General features: G+C 41.3%; 1 protein-coding gene across 1 annotated transcript in view; it reads right to left on the reverse strand.

The window, feature by feature from the left end:
* The window catches only part of CMPK1 (cytidine/uridine monophosphate kinase 1), a 38,069-nt gene extending 21,801 nt beyond the window's left edge, over positions 1–16,268 (reverse strand). The window contains exon 1 of the mRNA XM_032429548.1: positions 16,029–16,268. Within this exon, the coding sequence (XP_032285439.1) occupies positions 16,029–16,199 (171 nt within the window). The 5' untranslated portion in view covers positions 16,200–16,268. The remainder of the gene's footprint in view (positions 1–16,028) is intronic.
* Positions 16,269–21,459: the final 5,191 nt, after the last annotated feature.

Here is a 21,459-nt window from a genome sequence, read left to right on the forward strand (position 1 = left end):
CCCAGTTCTTGATTAGAGACTAATTTCTTCCTATAAGGGAAAAAGTGGTAAACATATGGGAAATTTTATGGCAAATTTTCTTTCCTGCCATAACTACACAACAGGAAGAATGCTAGAAACCATTCTGCCAAATGGGCAACTTCTCTCGCCCACCCCACTAGTCTGACTTAACTTGGACTCAATTACACCCTAGAATCAGTCAAGAAAGTAATAAGAATCTGTTACACCCACTCTTCCTTTGCATCCGCCACTACCCCCGCTCTTATCCACCCCCTACTCTCAGTCCCAAGTACAAGACATACACTTACCAGCTGTCCTTTTTTAAACTTACTTATCAGTCTTTTAATCTCTGCATCATAGGCAATAGAAAGCATACCGTATGTTCTAAGTGCAAGATGTAAGGCCTCATCAAAATTAAGAACTACTGTGCTTCCAAGGATACTACCAAGAAAATGAAAAGACAACCCACAGGATGGGAGAAAATATTTGCAAATCATGTATCTATGTGGATAAGGGACTTGTATCTAAAATACGTAAACAACTTTATAACTCAATAATAAAAAGATAACCCAATTAAAATAATGAACAAAGACAATTTTTAAAATGCAATTTTAAAAAGAAAGAAAAAAAGGACAAGGGATCCAAATAGACATTTCTCCAAAGCAGATATACAAAAGTCTTGCAAGGGGCGCCTGGGTGGCTCAGTCATTAAGCGTCTGCCTTCGGCTCAGGTCATGATCCCAGGGTCCTGGGATCGAGCCCCGCATCGGGCTCCCCGCTTGGCGGGAAGCCTGCTTCTCCCTCTCCCACTCCCCCTGCTTGTGTTCCCTCTCTCGCTATGTCTCTCTCTGTCAAATAAATAAATAAAATATTTTTAAAAAAGAAAAAACAAAACAAATGCCTGGTAAATACGGGAAAGTTCCTCAACATCATTAGTCACTAGGGAAATGCAAATCAAAACCATAGTAAGATACCACTTCACACCCGCTGGGATAGCTATTAAAAAAACAAAACAGGGACGCCGGGGTGGCTCAGTCGGTTAAGCGTTTGCCTTCAGCTCAGGTCATGATCCCAGGGTCCTGGGATCGAGTCCCACATCGGGGTTCCTTGCTCAGCAGGGAGCCTGCTTCTCCCTCTCCTTCTGCCTGCCGCTCCCCCTGCTTGTGCTCTCTCTCTCTCTGACAAATAAATAAAATCTTTAAAACAAACAAACAAACAAATGAAAAAAACAGATAAGAAGTGCTGGCCAGTATGTCAAGAAATTGGAACCCTTACACCCGGTAGGTAGGAATGTAAAATGGTGCAGCCACTTTGAGAAAGTCAAGCAGTTCCTCAAAAGGTTAAACATAAAATGTTTGCATATCATCTATCTGACAAAGGCTTCTTAATATCTAGAATAAAGAACTCCTATAACTGAACAACAAAAAGACAACTCAATTAATAAATGGGTCAAAGACTTGAATAGACATTTCTCCAAAGATACACAAATGACCGACAAGTCCAGGAAAGATGCTCATGCTAGTCATTAGGGAAATACAGATCAAAACCACAATGAGATCCCACTTCACACTACTAGGATGGTTGTAATTAAACCAAAAATAATTAAGTGTTGGTAAGGATGTGAAGAAATTGGAACCCTCATACATTGCTGATGGGAAAGTAAAATCTTAACAGCCACTGTGGAAAACAGTTTGGCAGTTCCTCAACAAGTTGAGAAACTCATCATATGACCCAACAATTATATTCCCAGCTATATACCCAAAAGAATTCAAAACAGAGACTCAAACAGATGCTTGTATGCCAATGTTCACTGCAGCATTATTCACAATAGCCAAAAGGTGGAAGCAGCCCTGTCCCACAACAGATAAATGGATAAACAAAATATGATATTCATACTATGAAACATTAGCCATAAAAAGGAAGAAAGTTCTGACACATGCTCATGTGTATGAACCTTGAAAACAGTATGCTAAGCGAAATAAGCTAGATACAACAAGACAAATATTGTGATTCCACTTGTATGAAGAACCCAAGATAGGCAAATTCATAAAGGGAGAAAGTAGATCAGAGGTTAACAGGGACTGGGAAAAGGGAGGAATGGGAACTTATCTCTATATGGCACAGTTTCTGTTTGTGTATCAAAGAAGTTTTAGAAAAGTGGTGACAGCTGCACAATGTATGTGATGAATGTGATTAATGCTGCTCAACTGTACACTTAAGATCGTTAAAATGAGAAATCTTAGTTGTATTTTACCACAATTTAAAAAAATTAACAATGCAATATACCAAAACCACTGAATTATACACTTCAAATGGGTGAATCGTTTGGTACGGAAATTATATCTCAATGAAGTTATTTAAAAAAAAAACAGAATACAGGGGCGCCTGGGTGGCTCCGTTGGTTAGGCGTCTGCCTTCAGCTCAGGTCATGATCCCGGGGTCCTGGAATCAAGCCCTGCATTGGGCTCCCTGCTCAGCAGGGAGTCTGCTTCTCCCTCTGCCCCTTCCCCTCCCCCTGCTCATGTGTGCATGCTCTCCCTCCTCTCTCTCTCTGAAATAAATAAAATCTTTAAAAAAAAATACAATTTCTGAAAAATCACAAACAACAAAATTTCCAAAATAGGCAATTAATTATATAACATATCTAATCTATACTGTATATTATTATATAGATTATATGATAAAAGTATATTTATTAACATAGTAATATGTTTATGATATTATAAGTGAAAAAGCAGGTTTCCAGATAGCATGAGCCTACTAAAAAAAAAAAATGTCTGGAAGAATATGCCCGAAAATAGTGATTGATGGTAGCTTTCTCTGGATGGTAAGATCACTGGTAATTTTTATACTTTTTTTTTTTTTTAAAGATTTTATTTATTTTTTGACAGACAGAGACAGTGAGAGAGGGAACACAAGCAGGGGGAGTGGGAGAGGGAGAAGCAGGCTTCCTGCCGAGCAGGGAACCCAATGTGGGGCTTGATCCCAGGACCCTGGGATCATGACCTGAGCCAAAGGCAGATGCTTAACAGACTGAGCCACACAGGTGCCCTCTTTTTTTTTTTTTTTTTTTTTTAAGATTTTATTTATTTGAGAGAGAGAAGAGAAAGCATGAGCGGGGCTAGGGGCAGAGGGAGAGGGACAAGCAGACTGCCCTCTGAGTGAGGAGCCCAATGTGGGGCTTGATCCCAGGACCCTGAGATCATGACTTGAGCCAAAGGCAGATGTTTAACTGACTGAGCTACCCAGGAGCCCCTGTATTCTTATTTTTATGTATCTGTATTTTCTAAATTTTGAATAATGTGTCTATACTACTTGCATAATAAAAAAGTAACCAAAATAAGAAGTATGCACATCTTTAATAACAGGACATTTAAAGTATATATATATAGTATTAGCTTATGACACTTAACCCATCATTAGGTCATTAGCTCCATTTGGCATCTAATAATCTATTTTGAATATAAATAGCATTTATACTATAAACTTCCTTAAATCCACTCACCCTTTCTAGGATTTTTAAAGTTAAGCTAACTCCAAATATTTTCTCCAAGTACAAAGATCTTTCATATTCCATAGACTCTAAATACTGTACCAGATTTTCTAAAATTTATAAACTGATCAGTATGAGCAATCATTTTATATGTAACAGCCAACAATGAGAATATAATGCTCCCCAAAACTACGTTTATCCAAATTACTTTTGATCTCTTTCCTACAGATCTTTTCTAAAGTAATAAGTGTTACCACCTATACACTCAGTATCATGTACTGTGCTGAACACTGTAGAAGCATCACCTCATTTCATCTTCCTAACAACCCAGTGAGATGAGCATTATCATCACTTTACAAATGAAGATACAGAATCAGAAAAGTTAGCGAATACAGCTGTAGGTGGTAGACTGAGATTCAAACCAACATCTAACTTCAAAGTCTACATGCTTTCTAATTCTATGCTATATTGTAAGAAAGTTGGTCCTAATACCCCAATTCTTACATATTTGTAATTAAAAAAATACATACATACACAATTCTATTTCAGAAAGCTATTCCTTTTCCCACCTTACACATTCTTTGTTACCAGCCTGAAGCTCTATGTAAACATGAAATACACAGGAATTTATTAAATACAATTCCTTGACGCTCACAATTCATACAGCACAGAATGGCACAGAAGGTATACATATTCATGGCAACTGGATAATTTGCCTCTGAGTGTGAATACACTGGATTACATGCTATCTAATACTGAAGTCCCGGGATACAGATTTGTTTCAGAGTTGGCAAGACCACCTACTTCTATACCCCTCCTTTTACAAAAGGGAACATTGAGATAAACCGATCTGCCAGTTAGTGGAGAGGAAACCAGCACTTGAACCCAAGTCTGACTATTAATCCACAGTGGGCTTCTGGGGCAATTCCTACGTGACAGGCCTAGAGACAGTCTTTCACCTTCAAGCTCCTTACTGCCTTTAAATAACAGAATCTGCTGGTAGAAATTAAAGAGGAAACTCAAAGTTGATGTACTTTATCAGTCGGTCGTATCCTAGCATGGGATGAGAGGAGAACTTTACCCACACACAAAGAGCCAGGCATATCTGGCCTATCTACCATTCAGCCAGATTCTGATCATCCCTGCTTCACTCTTGCCTTTTGACACCACTACCGCTTCTGACACCGTTACCATTTCCACTTGCCACCTGCCTCACCCAATAATCACTAAATAAGTAGCAAATAAAACTGTCCACTATATAAAAACCTATGTTAGCCATTAAGTCAATTCCCAATCACATAATCAAAGCGTCTGGGCTGTCTCTCTACTCCCTGTAGACACCAAGAAAATATTAATTCATGTTATCTACCTAAACCATAATTATAAAGGTAAATCTTATAGGTTAAATTAAACACATAATACTTTCCAATGGCACACACCAGTGACAAATACATGATAGAAGTTCCAAACAGATAGGGGGCAGGGAAGCAGTCTTTTGTGTAGCCCCAAGTTAAGCATATTTGTTTGTTGATATAAGATATAACCTAATGATGAATAAAACCAACTTATGGGTCTTCTGGAAAAGACATGGAAACCAGGCATAGAAAGCAATTCATGGGACCCAGTCCTTCAAAGTGAAAGTTTCTGAGAATGGTAGGTAACAACTGGTGTTTTTTCCTTTACCAAAGTAATGTTTTTTGTTAGCTTTATTTACCAGGCTGCATAAAACTGTTGGCAAACAATACATCCACTCAAATCTCTATTAAATTCTAGATGCTCTTATCACATGTTTAGTCTATAAAAATGTTCTTGATTTGCCAGGTTAAAGCAACAGAAATGTTAAAGCAAATACATTTTCAAAGGCAACTGGTATTAGCTTTAAGGTTAACAAGAGTCGGTATGATTAGGCCAACATGACATGAAGAATAAGACGGTTATCACCCATGCCCACCCCTTCTCTCTTACCTGATCTAAAAGTCCCACTACTAGAGAACTTCTCTGAAGTGCTCTGAATTTCAATTCAGGACAACCATTAGAAAAAATACTGTACTCCTATGTGACTTTGGGAGGTCCTCAGGGAATGAAGTACTCTCCCCATCAGAATCTTAACTAGAATGTGGTATTTAGATTAACCCATTACTGTCACTGAAACTTTAACCCAAAGGGTGTACATCAAGTAGATTTCAAAGAGAGTAAGGATAAGGGAAAGAACCGATACTGAAGAGGCGCTCTGAGCTAAGACTTAGGTAGAGGCATCTAATTTTCTTGGGGGTAGGATATACATGTACACTCAGAGAAACTCCTCCCTGCATAGCAAACCCATGTAGTTGGATATGTGTGAGTGTGTGTGTGTGTGTATTTTTTAAGATTTCATTCTAAAATAATCTCTATATCCAACATGGGGCTTGAACCCACAACCCGAAGATCAAGAGCCACATGCTCCACCCACTGAGCCAGCCAGGCACCCCAAATGGAGTACTTTTTATATTTTTTCTTTATTTTCTTAAGTAATCTCTACACCCAATGTGGGGCTCAAACTCATGACCCCGAGATCAAGAATCTCATGCTCTACTGACTAAGCCAGCCAGGCACCCTGTATACATACATACATATATATATATTATTTTTCAATGCATGACTGAGCTGGCAGAAAATTAAAGGAGTAACTCAGATTTAGCTAAACTGAGGATGCACAAATCTAGAGTGAGTGCATGTTAGAGTTGTGGCCGCCCTAGGGTCTTTCCCCACCCCTAAATTTCTGATGGCTAGAACCTGGGATTTAATGGCCCACAGACTGGGGAAAGAGGGAAAAGACTGAGGCCTAAATAGGTTTGGAGGTCAGATCAAAGAGCTAAAAAGTCATAACCCCAAAAGGATGATATTCTTAGTGGCTACTAGAAAAGAGAACCCACCATGCAGAGAAAACAGCAACAATTCCTAACCACAAGCCCATACAGATTAAAGAAACTTGTTAAGGAAAAAAGAAGGAAATTCTGAGCTGCAAAAACAAATGGTGAATAGACAAATTGGTATACATGTGAGTTATTCTACACAAACATTACATCATTGCTATAAAACATTAACACGTCATTTGTAGGGATTTAAAAAATCACTATAGTATTTAAGCATCCTAAGGTATTTCTTTTTTCTTTTTTTTTTTTTTTTTAAAGATTTTATTTATTTATTTGAGAGAGAGAATGAGACAGAGAGAGAGAGTATGAGATGGGGGAAGATCAGAGGGAGAAGCAGACTCCCTGCTGAGCAAGCAGCCCGATGTGGGACTCGATCCCGAGACTCCAGGATCATGACCTGAGCCGAAGGCAGTCACTTAACCAACTGAGCCACCCAGGCGCCCCTAAGGTATTTCTATTGTTGGGGGGGAAGTAAAAATATTAATTAGACTTAAGTTAAATAACATGTATGCTTAAAATTTCTAGGGCAAACACTAAAAACAGACTGTATAGCTATCAAAGTAGGAGGGAGTAAATGGGGGTAGGCATCTCAATCAAGTCAAAGAAAGCAGATGAGGGAGGGGGATATACAAAATTAACATATAAAAAGATGATGATAATAATAAAAACAGCTAACATTTATGTATGATATACCACGGGCCTGGCACCGCTCTAAGAACTTTACATATATTAGCTCATTTAATCTGCACACCACCCCATGAGGTAGATACTATATATTATTATTCCCATTTTACAGATGAAGAAATTTAAGCCCAGAGAGATTAAATGACTTGGCTGAAGTCATACACACAGTAGGTGTTAGGATGAAAACCAAACCCAGGCAGTCTGACTCTAGAATCTGAACTCTACATATTGCCTAACAGACAATACATAGGTATGACACTTTGACATTAATTCATATCCTTTCAGTTCAATTTCTCTTCAGTCTAATGACTAAGAATGTAGCTACTTGTACCAAAATGTACCCAAAGTATAGCTACTTACACTACTCAAAGCATTTCCTTCATTGACTATTTATGGCTAAGCACAGAGTAGGCAAAAGTGGGGGGGGGGTGCTAACATATATGAAATAATAATAACATGTATTAGGCACTCTGCCAGACATTTTTGGTTAAACCTCATAATCACCATGAAAAGTAAATTAATATCCCAAATTTTCAGTGGAAGAAACTAAAAAAGCAAAAATTTAAGTAACTCACCAAGGGGCAGGAACCCAGATCTGAATGGCTTCAAAATCTACTTAAATGTTCACTGAGCATCAATTTATGCCAGACATTGTGCTGGGCACTAAAAACATGAGAGTAAATCAGAAATTCAGGGTTCTCCACCCATATGGAGTTTATGGTCTAATGGGGTAGTCTTTGGGGTTCCCGGACCCAATTCCAACTTGAGGGACAGGATCCCCTTACACAATTCTCGGAATACCAGCAGAGTGTGTGAAAATTCAACTCAATTCTGACACTATCTACCCAGAGATACGGTCAGCTTCCACAGGTTAAAGGTTTGGTTCTAAAAGACTGCCCCCCACCATCACCACTTCAGAGCCCAGTCCCATGTCCAAGGTATTGCCTGTACTTCTGACCAACTGGCTATAAATTAGAGGGCCCCAAGACCCCCTCTTCGGGTTTGATTAGTTTGCTAGAATGGCTCACAAAACTCTGAGAAACATTTTACTTTCTAGATCACTGGTTTACTATAAAGAGGATATGACTCGGGAACAGCTAGATATATGCGTAGCACAAGGGCACAGAGCTTTAATGCTTCTCCAGACAAGTGTCTCTCCCTGAATCTTTCACCAACCCAGAAGCTCTCTGAACCCCGTCCTCATTTTTGGAAGCTTCAAGACATAGTCTTGATTGATTAAATCATTGGCCATTGGCAATTGAGTAAACATCCAGGCTCACTCCCCTCCCTGGAGGTGAGGGGGAGGGGTGAGACTGAACGTTCCAAACCTCTGATCTAACAGTTGGTTTTCCTGTCAACCAGCACCCCCTCCCACCTCATTAACATAACAAGAAACACTTTTGTAACTCTCAACACTGGGGAAATTCCAAGGGTTTTGGGAGGTGTGGGAGCTATGGACAAAGATCACAAGTTGTTTGAAAATACCTAAGTATTGTTCAGACCTAATTACTTAACAAATATAACTTATTTAGTTGCGAAAAAAATTACTGAGCACTAAGGGCACCATGAACCGAGACGTCTGGGAATCTCTGTAAGCTAAGATCTTAAAGATGAGCAAGCATTTCAAACACCAGGTAGGAGGAGTAAAAGACAGAGTCCCCACCCTTGAAGACATTACAATACAGTTCAGAAAGCAAAACTACAAGATAAACAGTTTTAAAACAATGTAATGTTAGGGGAGCCTCCTTCAGCTCAGGTCATGATCCCAGGGTCCTGGGATCCAGCCCCACATCAGGCTCCCTGCTCGGTGGGAAGCCTGCTTCTCCCTCTCCCACTCCCCCTGCTTGTGTTTCCTCTCTCAGTGTCTCTCTCTGTCAAATAAATAAATAAAATCTTTAAAAAAGAAATAAAACAATGTAATGTTAAACTTGAATATTTGCAAAAGTTTTTCATATCTTTTCTCATAAAATTCTATTAAGTGTATTATCTATCTTTACTAAATCGAAAGCCCCTAGAAGCCTATACCCCCATACACAGATAACAGCACACAGTCTGCACTCAGGAAGTGTTTTCTGGGTCAACCTCATATGGGTTTACTCTCACTAGGCTTTTCTCAGAAATGAAATCTCCAATCACCCTATTCAAGGGTAACTCTGCTTTAAGTGTGCTCTATTCCCCCACATCTCCCAGCTGCTTCTTTCCTACCGTCCCTCAAAACTGAGTTCAGACATATCACCTACCCTGGGAAGACCTCCCTGACCCACTGGACTGAAATTTAAATGTCCCTTATCTAAATAGTATATTTAGTACATTTGTATCATAGAACTTACCACTCTATGTAGTCACCAATTAACTTTCTTGCCTCCACACTAACTAAAAGCTTTCAACAGCAGGATCTGTGCTTTATTCATCTCAGCAACAATCACAGTGCCTAGCTCTCAAAAAACTGTTTTCTGAATAAATGACAAGTAAAAGGAAATTTTTTAAATTATGCCTTGGGGTGCCTGGGTGGCTCAGACGGTTAGGCGTCTGCCTTCGGCTCAGGTCATGATCCCAGAGTCCTGGGATCGAGTCCCGCATCGGGCTCCCTGCTCAGTAGGGAACCTGCTTCTCCCTCTGCCTCTCTCTGTCTCTTAGGAATAAATAAATAAAATATCAAAATAAATAAATAAATAAATAAATAATGCCTTTTCACCTTTGTGGACTTACTGGAAAAAATGAGGAATTTACTCAGAAAAATTTTAGAAAGGAGATTTACAAGTTTGCAAAAATTAAAGTGAGTGATAACCATCCCGTGCTAATAAAGAACCATACACTGCTGACAGAAATGTAGTAAGTATAATGTTTTTGAAAAGTATTCTGACAATTATCAGTTAAATTTAAAAAATGTTGACTCAACAATCCTACTTTTAGGGACTTTACTTACAAAAACAGTATCCATATGCAATGTTATATTTACAAGGAAGTTTTCTGAAGTACTGTTTGCAATAGCAAAACAATTCCTGGAGACTATCCTGAATGTCCATCAATAGGGGTATGGTACAACCATGCTATAGAACATGCATATTATGGAATATTCTACAGCTGCTAATAAGAATGAATTAAATCAGGTGCCTGGGTGGCTCAGTCCATTAAGCGTCTGACTTGTCATGATCTCAGGGTCCTGGGATGGAGCCCTGCCTAGGGCTCCCTGCTCAGCGGGGAGTCTGCTTCTGCCTCTGCCCCTCCCCCCTGCTCCAGCTCTCTCTCAAGCTCAAGCTCTCTAATAATAAAATCTTTAAAGAAAAAAAAAAAGGAATGAATTAAATCTATATGTAAAGACCTGAAAGGATATCCATGATACATTCAGTAGAAAATAGAAGAATCCCATCTGGAGGTAAAAAAATATATATACACTGGCATTTTTATTTCTAAGAATATCGAGAAAGAGATGTGGAAGCAGTTAAAACTAGACAGCCAATATGAGTGACATCAGAATTAGAGGGGATTTTACTTTTCCCAACCAAGTATGTATTACTTTTGTAATTAAAAACAGAAAGGCAAAAAAAAAAGGAAGTTTTCAAAAGTAATGATAGTAATATCTCAATATATTCTCCCCTTCTACAAGTTCTTAACCAAAAAAAAAAAAAAAAAAATTCTAAGTTACAACCACCTTTAATAAAAAGGCAGTACTGCAGAAGAGTCAAGAATTCTGTGGACTATCTCTTTTACAGATAATTTAAACTTTCTATTATTAAAAAACCTCTCTTACTCTATCCTATCCCACCAAAAGGAGAGAAAGGCCTATTCTTAAACAAGCTTAATGTTCAGTGGATCTTCCTATCAAGTTTCTTCTATGAGCCATAATCTGCTTTGGGGATTTATAATCAGGAGCTTGGATATTTTAGAATACTCAGCAGATTTTCACAACCATACCATTTATTCACTGAGAGTAAGCAGAAGTGTTACATAAGAAATCTGAGTATGACAGAGCTAGGTCTCATTCAAGCATTTCTGTCCTGAAACTGGGAGAGCTAACTGCTACTTGGGCGCCCCCTGGGGACCAAATTTTTTTAAACTTTTTTACAACTTAGTACAAACTAGTGTCCTCTAAAACCACTGATTCAAAAAATACTTATTAAGCTTTTACTATGTGCCAGGCACAATGTTCAGCACTAGAAACACTAAGGCAAATAAAATCAATTTTCTGATTTCTACATGCTTAAAGTTAATACCATCCCAAAAGTTCTAAGCATAGTAGGTAGGAAGACCATACAAAGTATGAGTTACCCATATAGTCCCTGGAGAAACTTATGACACAGAAGATGACAAGAATGCTTTTGGGGTACTAAAGAAAGCAATTTGGCATTGAGATAAGCTTCAGCATAATTTGTTTATGTAAGCAAACCTTTAAAAGAGAGGAGGTTTAAGAGGCGCCTGGGTGGCTCAGATGGTTGAGAATGTGCCATCTGCTCAGGTCATGATCTCCAGGTCCTATGATCCAGCCCGGAGTGGGCTCCCAGCTCAGCAAGAAGTCTGCTTCTGGGGCGCCTGGGTGGCTCAGTCGGTTAAGCGACTGCCTTCGGCTCAGGTCATGATCTCAGGGTCCTGGGATCAAGCCCCGCATCGGGCTCCCTGCTCTATGGGAAGCCTGCTTCTCCCTTTTGCACTCCCCCTGCTTGTGTTCCCTCTCTCGCTTTCTCTCTCTGTCAAATAAATAAATAAAATCTTTAAAAAAAAAAAAGAAGTCTGCTTCTCCCTATCCCTTCCCTCTCCTGCTCATGCTCTCTCTCTATTTCTCTGTCTCAAATGAATAAATAAAAAATCTTAAAAAAAAAAAAAAAAAAGGAGAGGGGAGGTTTAAATATCCTTCCAGCTAACACATGCAAAACTGTGGTTATTGTGAAAGAGAAATTTAGGTTATGGCACCATTATTTTTCTTGAGCCAAACAATATAAATAAAGCTTAATTTTAGAAATTAAAAAAATGAGAGAGTATCCCCATGATTTTTTAGTAACAAGTTATTCCACAATAACTCTAAGCACTTAACTCTGAAAGGATTGCACTGATTTGGAAAACTGCTAATTTTCAAAAACAAATTGAGTACAAGAGGACACAGACTTAGAAACAATTAGAAAATAAAACAAAACTGAGGAAGACCAGTACAAATAAATGGGCGAAGTCAACACCCAAATCTCCCTCAAATTCTTCCATCCCAGTTCAGAACACTTTCAAAATACTGTATCAGATTTGCCTTTTCTTCCTCAAGGTCTGGGAGAGTAAGTAGCAGAGGTACAACTCACCTGAAGGAAGGAAAGAAGAGAGGGAGGGAAGGGAGGGAAGAGAGAAAAGAAAGAGATAGATAATACATAAATAAATACATATATACATACAAACCAGCTTCTCTCCCGTTATACGCTCATAACTAACTGCAATGCCCCAGGACACTGGAGGGCCAGATATTCTCAGATTCTATAGCCAGGCCCAAATAGGTACTTCTGGCAACCTGAGTTGGAAATCAATGTAATTCCCCACCTCCCCAAATTTTATTTCAGCCATATTTCAGGTACCCTGTGAGCTAAATTAGCATTGTCATGATAGGGAATTTAACCTTGAGTTACAGAACTTTTTCCCTACAGAAAAAAACTTAGTCTCCCAAATTACAATTGTTTAGGATTCAGTTTCTATTTGCCTATGAAATAAAAATTGAGTCAAAATACAAAAGACTCACGAGGAGGGGCGCTTGGGTGGCTCAGTCGTTAAGCGTCTGCCTTCAGCTCAGGTCATGATCCCAGGGTCCTGGGATCAAGCCCTGCATCGGGTTCCCTGCTTGGCGGGGAGTCTGCTTCTCCCTCTCCCACTCCCCTTGCTTGTGTTCCCTCTCTCACTGTATCTCTCTTTCTGTCAAATAAATAAAATCTCAAAAGACTCACGAGGAGTAAAAAAAAAACCTCTGACTTAACTGTTGTGGACATTCCATTGTTTAATTTAGTCAGCTAGGAGATAGCAATTGCTAAATTATAAGCTATTTGGAATTTGTAGAAATCAATTTAATTGTTTACAGCAACTGGAATCAAGAGCAATGATTTTCATTAAAGAAGATGACAGTTTAAAACAATTTAAGCTTATATAACTGCCAAAATATTAAAGAATAATACATTATGAAACATTTAATCATGGAAATCTTATAGTTGATAATTAACAGGTTTAAAACATTATTAGCCATCACTGAACAGAGTAAAGAATAAATACTAGTTACAGAATGTATAGATTATTTTTAAAGCAGTGGAGTAATTTGAGTATTATTAGTTTGGGTGTGGATATTTAAAGCCACATTATGATTCAGAAACAAAATATTTAAATGCATGCAAATATAGCAGTCATAAACCAATTTTTAAAGTAATATTACTTCAAAGTAGAAATAACCAACTTCATAAATTAAGAACAGGAAGTCTAAAATGGAGAAAAAAATGATCTGCATCTGTGTGTGCCAGATATTTTACCTCATTTAATATTCACAAATACCATACTAGATAGGTATTATTTCTCTCTTTTCACAGAGAAAGGCCAGCTAAAAGTAATAACTTCCCTGGGTCTAAAGACAGTAAATGGGGGGGTGGGAGTGGGGGCACCTGGCTGGCTCAGTCAGTAGAGCATGCAACTCTTCACCAAGGGGTTGTGAGTTCAAGCCCCAGGTTCGGTGTAGAGATTACTTAAAAAATAAATAAAATCTGGGGTGCCTGGGTGGCTCAGTTGGTTAAGCAACTGCCTTCGGCTCAGGTCATGATCCTGGAGTCCCAGGATTGAGTCCCACATCAGGCTCCCCTGCTCGGCAGGGAGTCTACTTCTCCCTCTGACCCTCCCCCCCTCACGTACTCGCTCTCTCTCTCATTCTCTCTCTTTCAAATAAATAAATAAAATCTTAAAAAAAAAAAATCTGGGGCGCCTGGGTGGCTCAGTTGGTTAAGCAACTGCCTTAGGCTCAGGTCATGGTCCCAGCGTCCTGGGATTGAGCCCCATATCCGGCTCCTTGCTCAGCGGAGAGCCTGTTTCTCCCTCTCCCTCCTACCTGCTACTCTGCCTGCTTGTGTGCTGTCAAATAAATAAATAAAATCTTAAAAAAAATAAAATTTATTTATTTGACAGAGAAACACAGCAAGAGAGGGAACACAAGCAGGGGGAGTGGAGAGGGAGAAGCAGGCTTCCCGCGGAGCAGAGAGCCCAATGCAGGGCTCAATCCCAGGACCCTGGGATCATGACCTGAGCCGAAGGCAGACGCTTAACGACTGAGCCACCCAGGCGCCCCTAAAAAAAAAAAAAAGAATCTTAAAAAAAAGAAAAACAGTAAACGACAGAGTTAGGGTTTGAACCCATATGTGTTTGACTTTGAAATCTTTTCTCCGTCCCCTATTATGCTATATACGTGTAAGAGTCATCTCAGATATTTAAAAAAAAAAAAAACACCGATATCATTCAATTGCCACTTGTCTTAAAAAGTTAAAAGAATCAACAAAAACAAGAAGAAAAATATTTACGGGGGTTTTGGTTGAATTAGTTCCACTTTTATTCCTAAAAATGATCAGTAATTATCAATACAGCTGTAAAACAGTAGTGAAGTAGATGCTACCATTTGACTTTCTTTGGATGCTCTTTAGAGAATAAAATATAGGACAGGAATCGGGCTCCCTGCTCAGCGGGAAGCCTGCTTCTCCCTCTCCCACTCCCCCTGCTTGTGTTCCTGCTCTTGCTGTCAAATAAATAAAATTTTTAAAAAAATAAAATAAAGGACAGGAGTGGATTGTACAAACACAGGATTGGAATGAAAGTCCAACCCTAATATAAGCCACGTCCTGGAACAGAAGAGGGCATTACTTTAGAAGTTCTGGGTCAAAACTTTTGTGGTCCACGAGTTTCACAGGTATTGTTTGGGTGTTTTACAGCACCACTGGTCGCCTCTTGTTTCTAGATATCCTGTTTTCCTTTCAACTTCATTCCCCAGATTCTCCAATAAGCCTTTCTCCTCACAGTGTCACTGCAGCTAACCACGTTTATCTTTCGAAAATTAAAAAATTAACAGAATTGAACCGGTAACCTTAACGCGTCGTGAAGCAACAACAAAAAAAGTAACACAATTTTAGAGTTGGGGGGTATTCCACACTGAGTTTAAATCTCGGTACAGAGCTCTTATGGTCTAGAGTGCAACTGAGACTCGGAGAGAGGAAGTGACTTGGCCATGGACAAAGCGTGAGTTGGCAGCGGGACCAGAGGTTGAAGCTTGAACTCATACTCTGCTCCTCGGCTTTTCGACCACACGAATCCGGGCTGAGCCTTAGAGCTGGTACTGCCCATTGACAGGGTCAGAAAAGTGCTCCGGGCAGATCACAGAATACCTTAAGCAACACCCTGCCCCCCGGGGTTCCTTTCCAGGATTAAGACCAGGGTTAGGTTAGCGGAGGTGTTGGTGTTTACAGAGGGCTTGCAGGAAGGGGCGGAGTGGATAAACCGGTCTCCCCTCCAGACAGCTGCAAGCGCGCACTGCCTCTAACCTGAACCCGCGCTCCTGCTGCCTTCACCCACCACCTCACAGCCAGCGACACACTGACCTCGGGCGCCGGGGGTCCCCGGAAGCTGATCCTCCTGAATCCCCCTCCCAGACCACTCTCAAAACGAACTTGGTCCCCAAATTTTAAGGGAAGAGGGGCGCGGGAACAAAGCGACCCCAAGAGGTCCCCCTCCATTCTGGGCGCCCCCGAGGCGGGCGGACGTGGACTACGAGTCCCGAGAGGCCGCGCGCCTCAGGACCCTCGACCACCGCCACGCCGGCGACGCAATGGTCGCCGGGACTCGTAGTCCGCGGCTCCGGGGGCGGTGGGGGGAGGCGCGGACCGCCCGGCACGGCGGGACGGGCCGACCCGGCGTCCGGTCAAGCCCAGGGAGCGCGCCAGCTGCCCGGGCCTCACCTCGACGATGCGGGCGCACTGGGTCCCCTTGCCGGCGCCGGGACCGCCGAGGACGAACACGACCAGCGGTTTCATGAGGCGGTGAGGGCAGAGGAAAAGCGGCCGGCGGGTCAGCAGCGGGAAGCTAAGGCCCAGGACGTGCAGCAGACTGCGGTCGCAGCGCCTCAGCATACACAGCGTCTCGGCCCGACGCTGAGGAGAGCTGACAGCGGCCCGGCCGGCGGCGGCGCGGGGCGGGGCGGGGGGGAAGAGGGCGGGCCGAGTCGGCGCCCGCCGCGGCCCCGCCGCCGTGGCTGCCGAGGTGTCCGCGCCGCGGCCGGAAGGGGCGGGGTTTCCGCTGCCCCCTTAGGGGCTGCGCTTGAGCGCCCCCCGTGCGGGCCTGCGCCTGTTCTCGTCCCCGCCCCTCTGCCGGCTCATTCATCCCTCCGCTGGTAGTTCGTCCAGTGCGCAGATCCTTCATCGCGCGCCTTATGGGCGGGCCTGTGCTGGCGTCTGCAACGCGACACACGCGAGAGGAAACCTATTGTCTGCTCGCGAGGAGTTTAAATTCCAATGGGGAGGTAGCCGAGCTGAACAAGCCAACCTAAGAAGAGGTAGATAGTCAAGAAGGAAGGGAGAAAGCGACACAGGCTTTGAAGGAAAAAAGCGGAAGAATAACAAGGGGTGGTTGTGATTTGTAGAGGGTAGTCAGAGAAAGCCTGTAAAGAGTGACATTTAGGCCCAGACATAAGGATAGGGAAGAGCAAAAGCAGGTAAAGACTAGAATAGAGTGTCCCACAAAAAGAAAAGCGCGTGCAAAAAAACCTAAAACGGCTTGTGTTGGAAAAGGACGGAGAGACCAGAGCTGTGGGAATGAAGCAGAGACTGGAATGTGGGAAAGGTAGGCCCAGGCAGGTCGTTCAGGCCCTTTGGTTATGGAAAGGAGTTGGGATTATATTCTAATTGCAGTGGGAAGCCCTTTAACTTTAACTCCATTTCTCTGCTGCCTGCATGTGAGAAAAATCTCATTAAATACAAATAAAAATTAAGTTCTTCAGTCACACTAACCACATTTCAAGTGCTCAATGGTCACATGTGGTAGTGGCAATTGTATTGGACAGCGTTCATACAGAACATATCCACTACAATAAGTTCTACTGGGCAGTGCTGTACTAGAGCTTGTATTTAAGCTCCTGGGAATGATTTGATAGAAAGGGAGACAGGCAACCCCCTGAGAAGAACACTCAGATGGGCTTCAAGGGGCAAATGGAGGCCCTTAGATGACTTCAAAGATTTTAAGAGAGAAGCACCTGGGTGGCCCAGTTGGTTAAGCTCTGATTTTGGCTCAGGTTGGTGGGGTTGAGCAGGGAGTCTGCTTGAGATTCTCTCTCTCCCTCTCCCTCTCCCCTCCCTCCCCCCCCACACACACACTTCCTCTCTCTCTCTCTCTCTCATGGATAGATAAATCTTTAAAAATGTTTTTAAAACAAGGTTTTAAGAGACAAAGACATGGATTTGTAATAGGAGTTGCAAGAAGGGCACAGTTGCAGGAAAGTTTGAAGATAGGAAGAGTTCCTTTCTGAAAGTTGTATTTTCTCAGTAAAGAAAAGGCAACATCAGCTAAGGGTAAAGATTTTGAGGTAGGATGTTTGAGGAGAGAGAAGGTATGAAATAGACATTTTTTAAGATTGGAAAAGTTTTCTAAAGAAAAATAATCAGGACTTCTGAGCAATATTAAGAGCTCACTTGGTATTTGAGATCATGGATTTTAAATTTGAAGGTGTTTGTTCAGGTGCAGGCAGAGAGAAGACAGATTCTTGAGGTCATCCAGCGTTGGGTTTTTGCCAAGCAAGCACAACAGAGGGAGAGAGGACCAGCATGGCGTTTGCACGAGAATGTTTGCAATGATGTATATGGAATCAAAACCATATAGAAAGCAAATGATGGCATATGAGGGCTGACAGTGGGGATGTGGAGGAGAGCCAGGAAGGGGGCCAAGGTATTAGAAGCATCAATGTTGAAGAATGACTGCAGTGGGGTATTTGAGCGAGGGAACTGGCAGTACAGATGCCAGTGCTCTGAGTGGGATATTTCGAATTGAGATTTCAGAGATTGTAAGTTTCTGATACTCTTGAGATTCAGAGTGGGCCCAAGCCCGGTGAGACTGCAGGAGTAGAAGGCTGAGGCAAGAGCATGCCCTGTGGTTGGAACCGAGTGGCCAGGGTGTTAGATTTGTCATCCAAGGAGAAGTTTACATCAGATAGCATTAGAGTGAAGAGAGAAACTAGAAAAGAACTAAGTCGTTGAAGACAAGGTGACAAGAAGGTTGGTAAATGATAGCAAACAGGAGGGGGAGAGGGTGATATAGCCTACCCCCAGTCTCTTTCCCCTCTACTACTCCTTTCCTTTCCCCTCACCCACTATTTCCAGCCTCCTCCCCATCTCATCCTACCTTTCTCTCCCTCCCTCCTCTCTTTTTCTCTCTCTCTTTTTTTTTTTTTTTACTTATTCCCATCTCTCCTCCCCTTCTTTTCCCATTTCTAAGTTCCTCCCATTCTCCCCATCTTCTTCTCTTTTTCTGTCCTTCTCCCCACCCTGTTCTCTTTCTTTGCCTCTCTTATCCCTTCTCCCTTCAGTTCCTACTTCCTTCCTTTCCATAATTTCTACCTTTTCCTTCTCACCATGGAAGAGAGAATGGAATATCTCAGATCATCACAGCTAGAGACATCTCATGTTTAATAACTTATTCACATTCCTTCACAATATCCCCTTTTTTGTTTATTGAACCCCCTGCACCCCTGGGAAGGAGGAGCTGGGACATAAGTCAGCTGAAAACAAGAACAGTTGGTCCATAATACTAAGAGCTAGTAGGAGTACAAAAAGGCCATATTGAAGCAAATGTGCGTTTTTTTCCTTTGTGTATGTTCTCTTAAGTGTCTTCTGTCTCTCTTCTGGCAATTAGAGTTAAAAGATGTTCAGGATATGGAGTTTGTGGAAAAGGGGATTAGGAAGCTATTCACGTGCTTTTAATGAAGGCCTTAGACCATAGACAAAAAAAGTAGTCTTTCTTGCTCCCATGATAGAGTTCACCAGAATAAGGAATCCACACAAGAGTTTGGATCCAAAATCTCATTGTATATATATATATACAATCTATATATCTATATATAGAAAGATGCAGAGACTTTCTAAGTCTCCCTGGAGAACTCTGACCACCACAGATTGAGTACTTACTGTCTTGTATCTTGCCCAGCTCTTTATGCCAACCATGCTAGGCAACTAAGGAAAATACTGCTGTGGAAATATATCAAAAAGTGAAACTCATATACCCATCTCTGCCAAGGGTTTTCCAGGGAGTTATTTCCAGGAAGAATAAGGCTAGACTAAAGAACGATTTATTATTTGTTGGCTTTTGGGGCCTGTACTCATTATATATTGCTACATAACAAACCAACCCCAAAATTTAACAGCTTACAACACGAAATGCTTAGTGTGGGAACCCCGCCCTCTCTTCTCCCCTCCCCCCTTTGCCCCACATTGGTGACCTGGAATGTTCAGTGTGAGTAATGCTGTGAGTAGAAAGAGGATTAACATGGAGGAGTTTTTCCGAAACACCTATGTCACCATGCCAGGCAGTCCCATGGGGCCATGCCAAGGTTTCATAAAAGACACCATGCTACTCTGATGCTTTAACATTTAACCCCTCTACTTGGTTGAAACCAAGTGGCCAGGGTGTTAGATTTGTCATCCAAGGAGAAGTTTACATCAGATAGCATTAGAGTGCTATCTGATGTAAACCAAAGAATTCACCCCTTTTTTGGCCTTAGATCAGTGCTCCTACTTCTTAGAGGTGGCAGAGAAAAGAATGAGTTCCACCTAGATGGAAACAACCAGACCTTCAATAATAATATGTCTTAATAAATATATATTGAATAAATGGATATCACCAAGTAGAGGGCCATTTCCTAACTAAACCCATAGATTGAATTCCTAGATTAAATAAATTTGATGAATATCTATTGAATATCCACTAAGTACCAGGCATTTCACTTACATTACCTCATTTTTGGATGATATTCAAACTTTTTAATAATCACTACAATCAGAATATCTGTAGATTCCTTTGCCAAGATTTGCTATGCCAGGCATCAACCCTCTAATTGCTGGACCATGGAGAGGTCCTTGGAGTCCCAGGAGAGGGGTGGAGGGCACTCAAAGTGCTCAGTGGAGTAGTTATAGAACAACTTATATGAAAATAATTCACTATTTTAACCACCAATACTGGTATTACCAGTTGTGTGTTGGTTACACATCAGCCTTGCCTTATAGAATCCTCATAATGCTGTGACATTAGTACAGTCATTTTGCAGGTGGAGAAACAGCCAGGAAATGGAAGTACTTTGTTCAAGACCACATAGGCAACAGATAACAAAATGAAATTCAAACTCGGTGTATATGGCTTTAAATCTGCATTCTTTCTATACAATACAGACCCCTTATAAGATAAAAAGTTCTATATTCACAAAAGCCCTTCAAAGTTAGTTCTATTACAGATGAGAAGACTGATCTCAGAAAGATGTATAACAAGAGCTATCCTCAAAACCCACTCCTACCCATATGTGTTTATTTATCATCAAGTACCTTAGGTCTTTGGGACATAGATTCAATGCATGCATATTATTTCCAGGGTATAGCTATGTTTCTAGTGAACTCTATAGGAGCTTAAAAAATAGAGCCTTGTCACTACTTATCTGTCCTATTTATCATAATTACCCTTTAGAGATAAATCATCTGTTCCCATATTTTCATTTTCCCATTCTTGATCATACATACATTTGCTGGTATGTGCCATTCATTTTTCAGGATTCAGCTCAGATTTTACCTCCTTCAGGAAGCTCTCTCCAAATTCCCAAGACTGGGTTAGGTGCCCCTTTTTTGTTCTTCTATACACATCACCACCACCACCACCCACACACACTTACTCCTTCCCTCCTTTACTTCTGCTGTAGCACCGTGGTGTATTGTATATCTCCACACTGGATTTAGAACTTCTGGAAGGGAGACACTATGTCTGATTACTCTTTGTGCAGCATGACAACCTGTTATTGTTACAGTATGATTCACTCTCTTAAAGGTACTCCAAGGTCTTTGGAAGATTTAGACTACTTTGGTTGCTGCCACTCAAATTTTATCTATGATGGTCTTTGGCAGCTACTTCCCTGTATTACAAAAACACCTTTCTTGAGTATATCTAGGAACCAGTTTCTAGGATTAGTCTGGGTGATGAAACAAAGACATGGCATCTGGTAGCATTGGAAGGGGGGTGGCAGGCCATCTGCTTTGCATTCAGACCTTCTTAACCATCTATTATATTGTGATCTATTTTCTGGAAGGATGCTTAGTGCATTACATCACCTGATGCTTAATGGAGTTTCTAAAATGAAGATTCCTG

Source organism: Phoca vitulina, unplaced genomic scaffold (genome assembly GCF_004348235.1).
Source record: "Phoca vitulina isolate PV1807 unplaced genomic scaffold, GSC_HSeal_1.0 scaffold2, whole genome shotgun sequence".
NCBI lineage: Eukaryota > Metazoa > Chordata > Mammalia > Carnivora > Phocidae > Phoca > Phoca vitulina.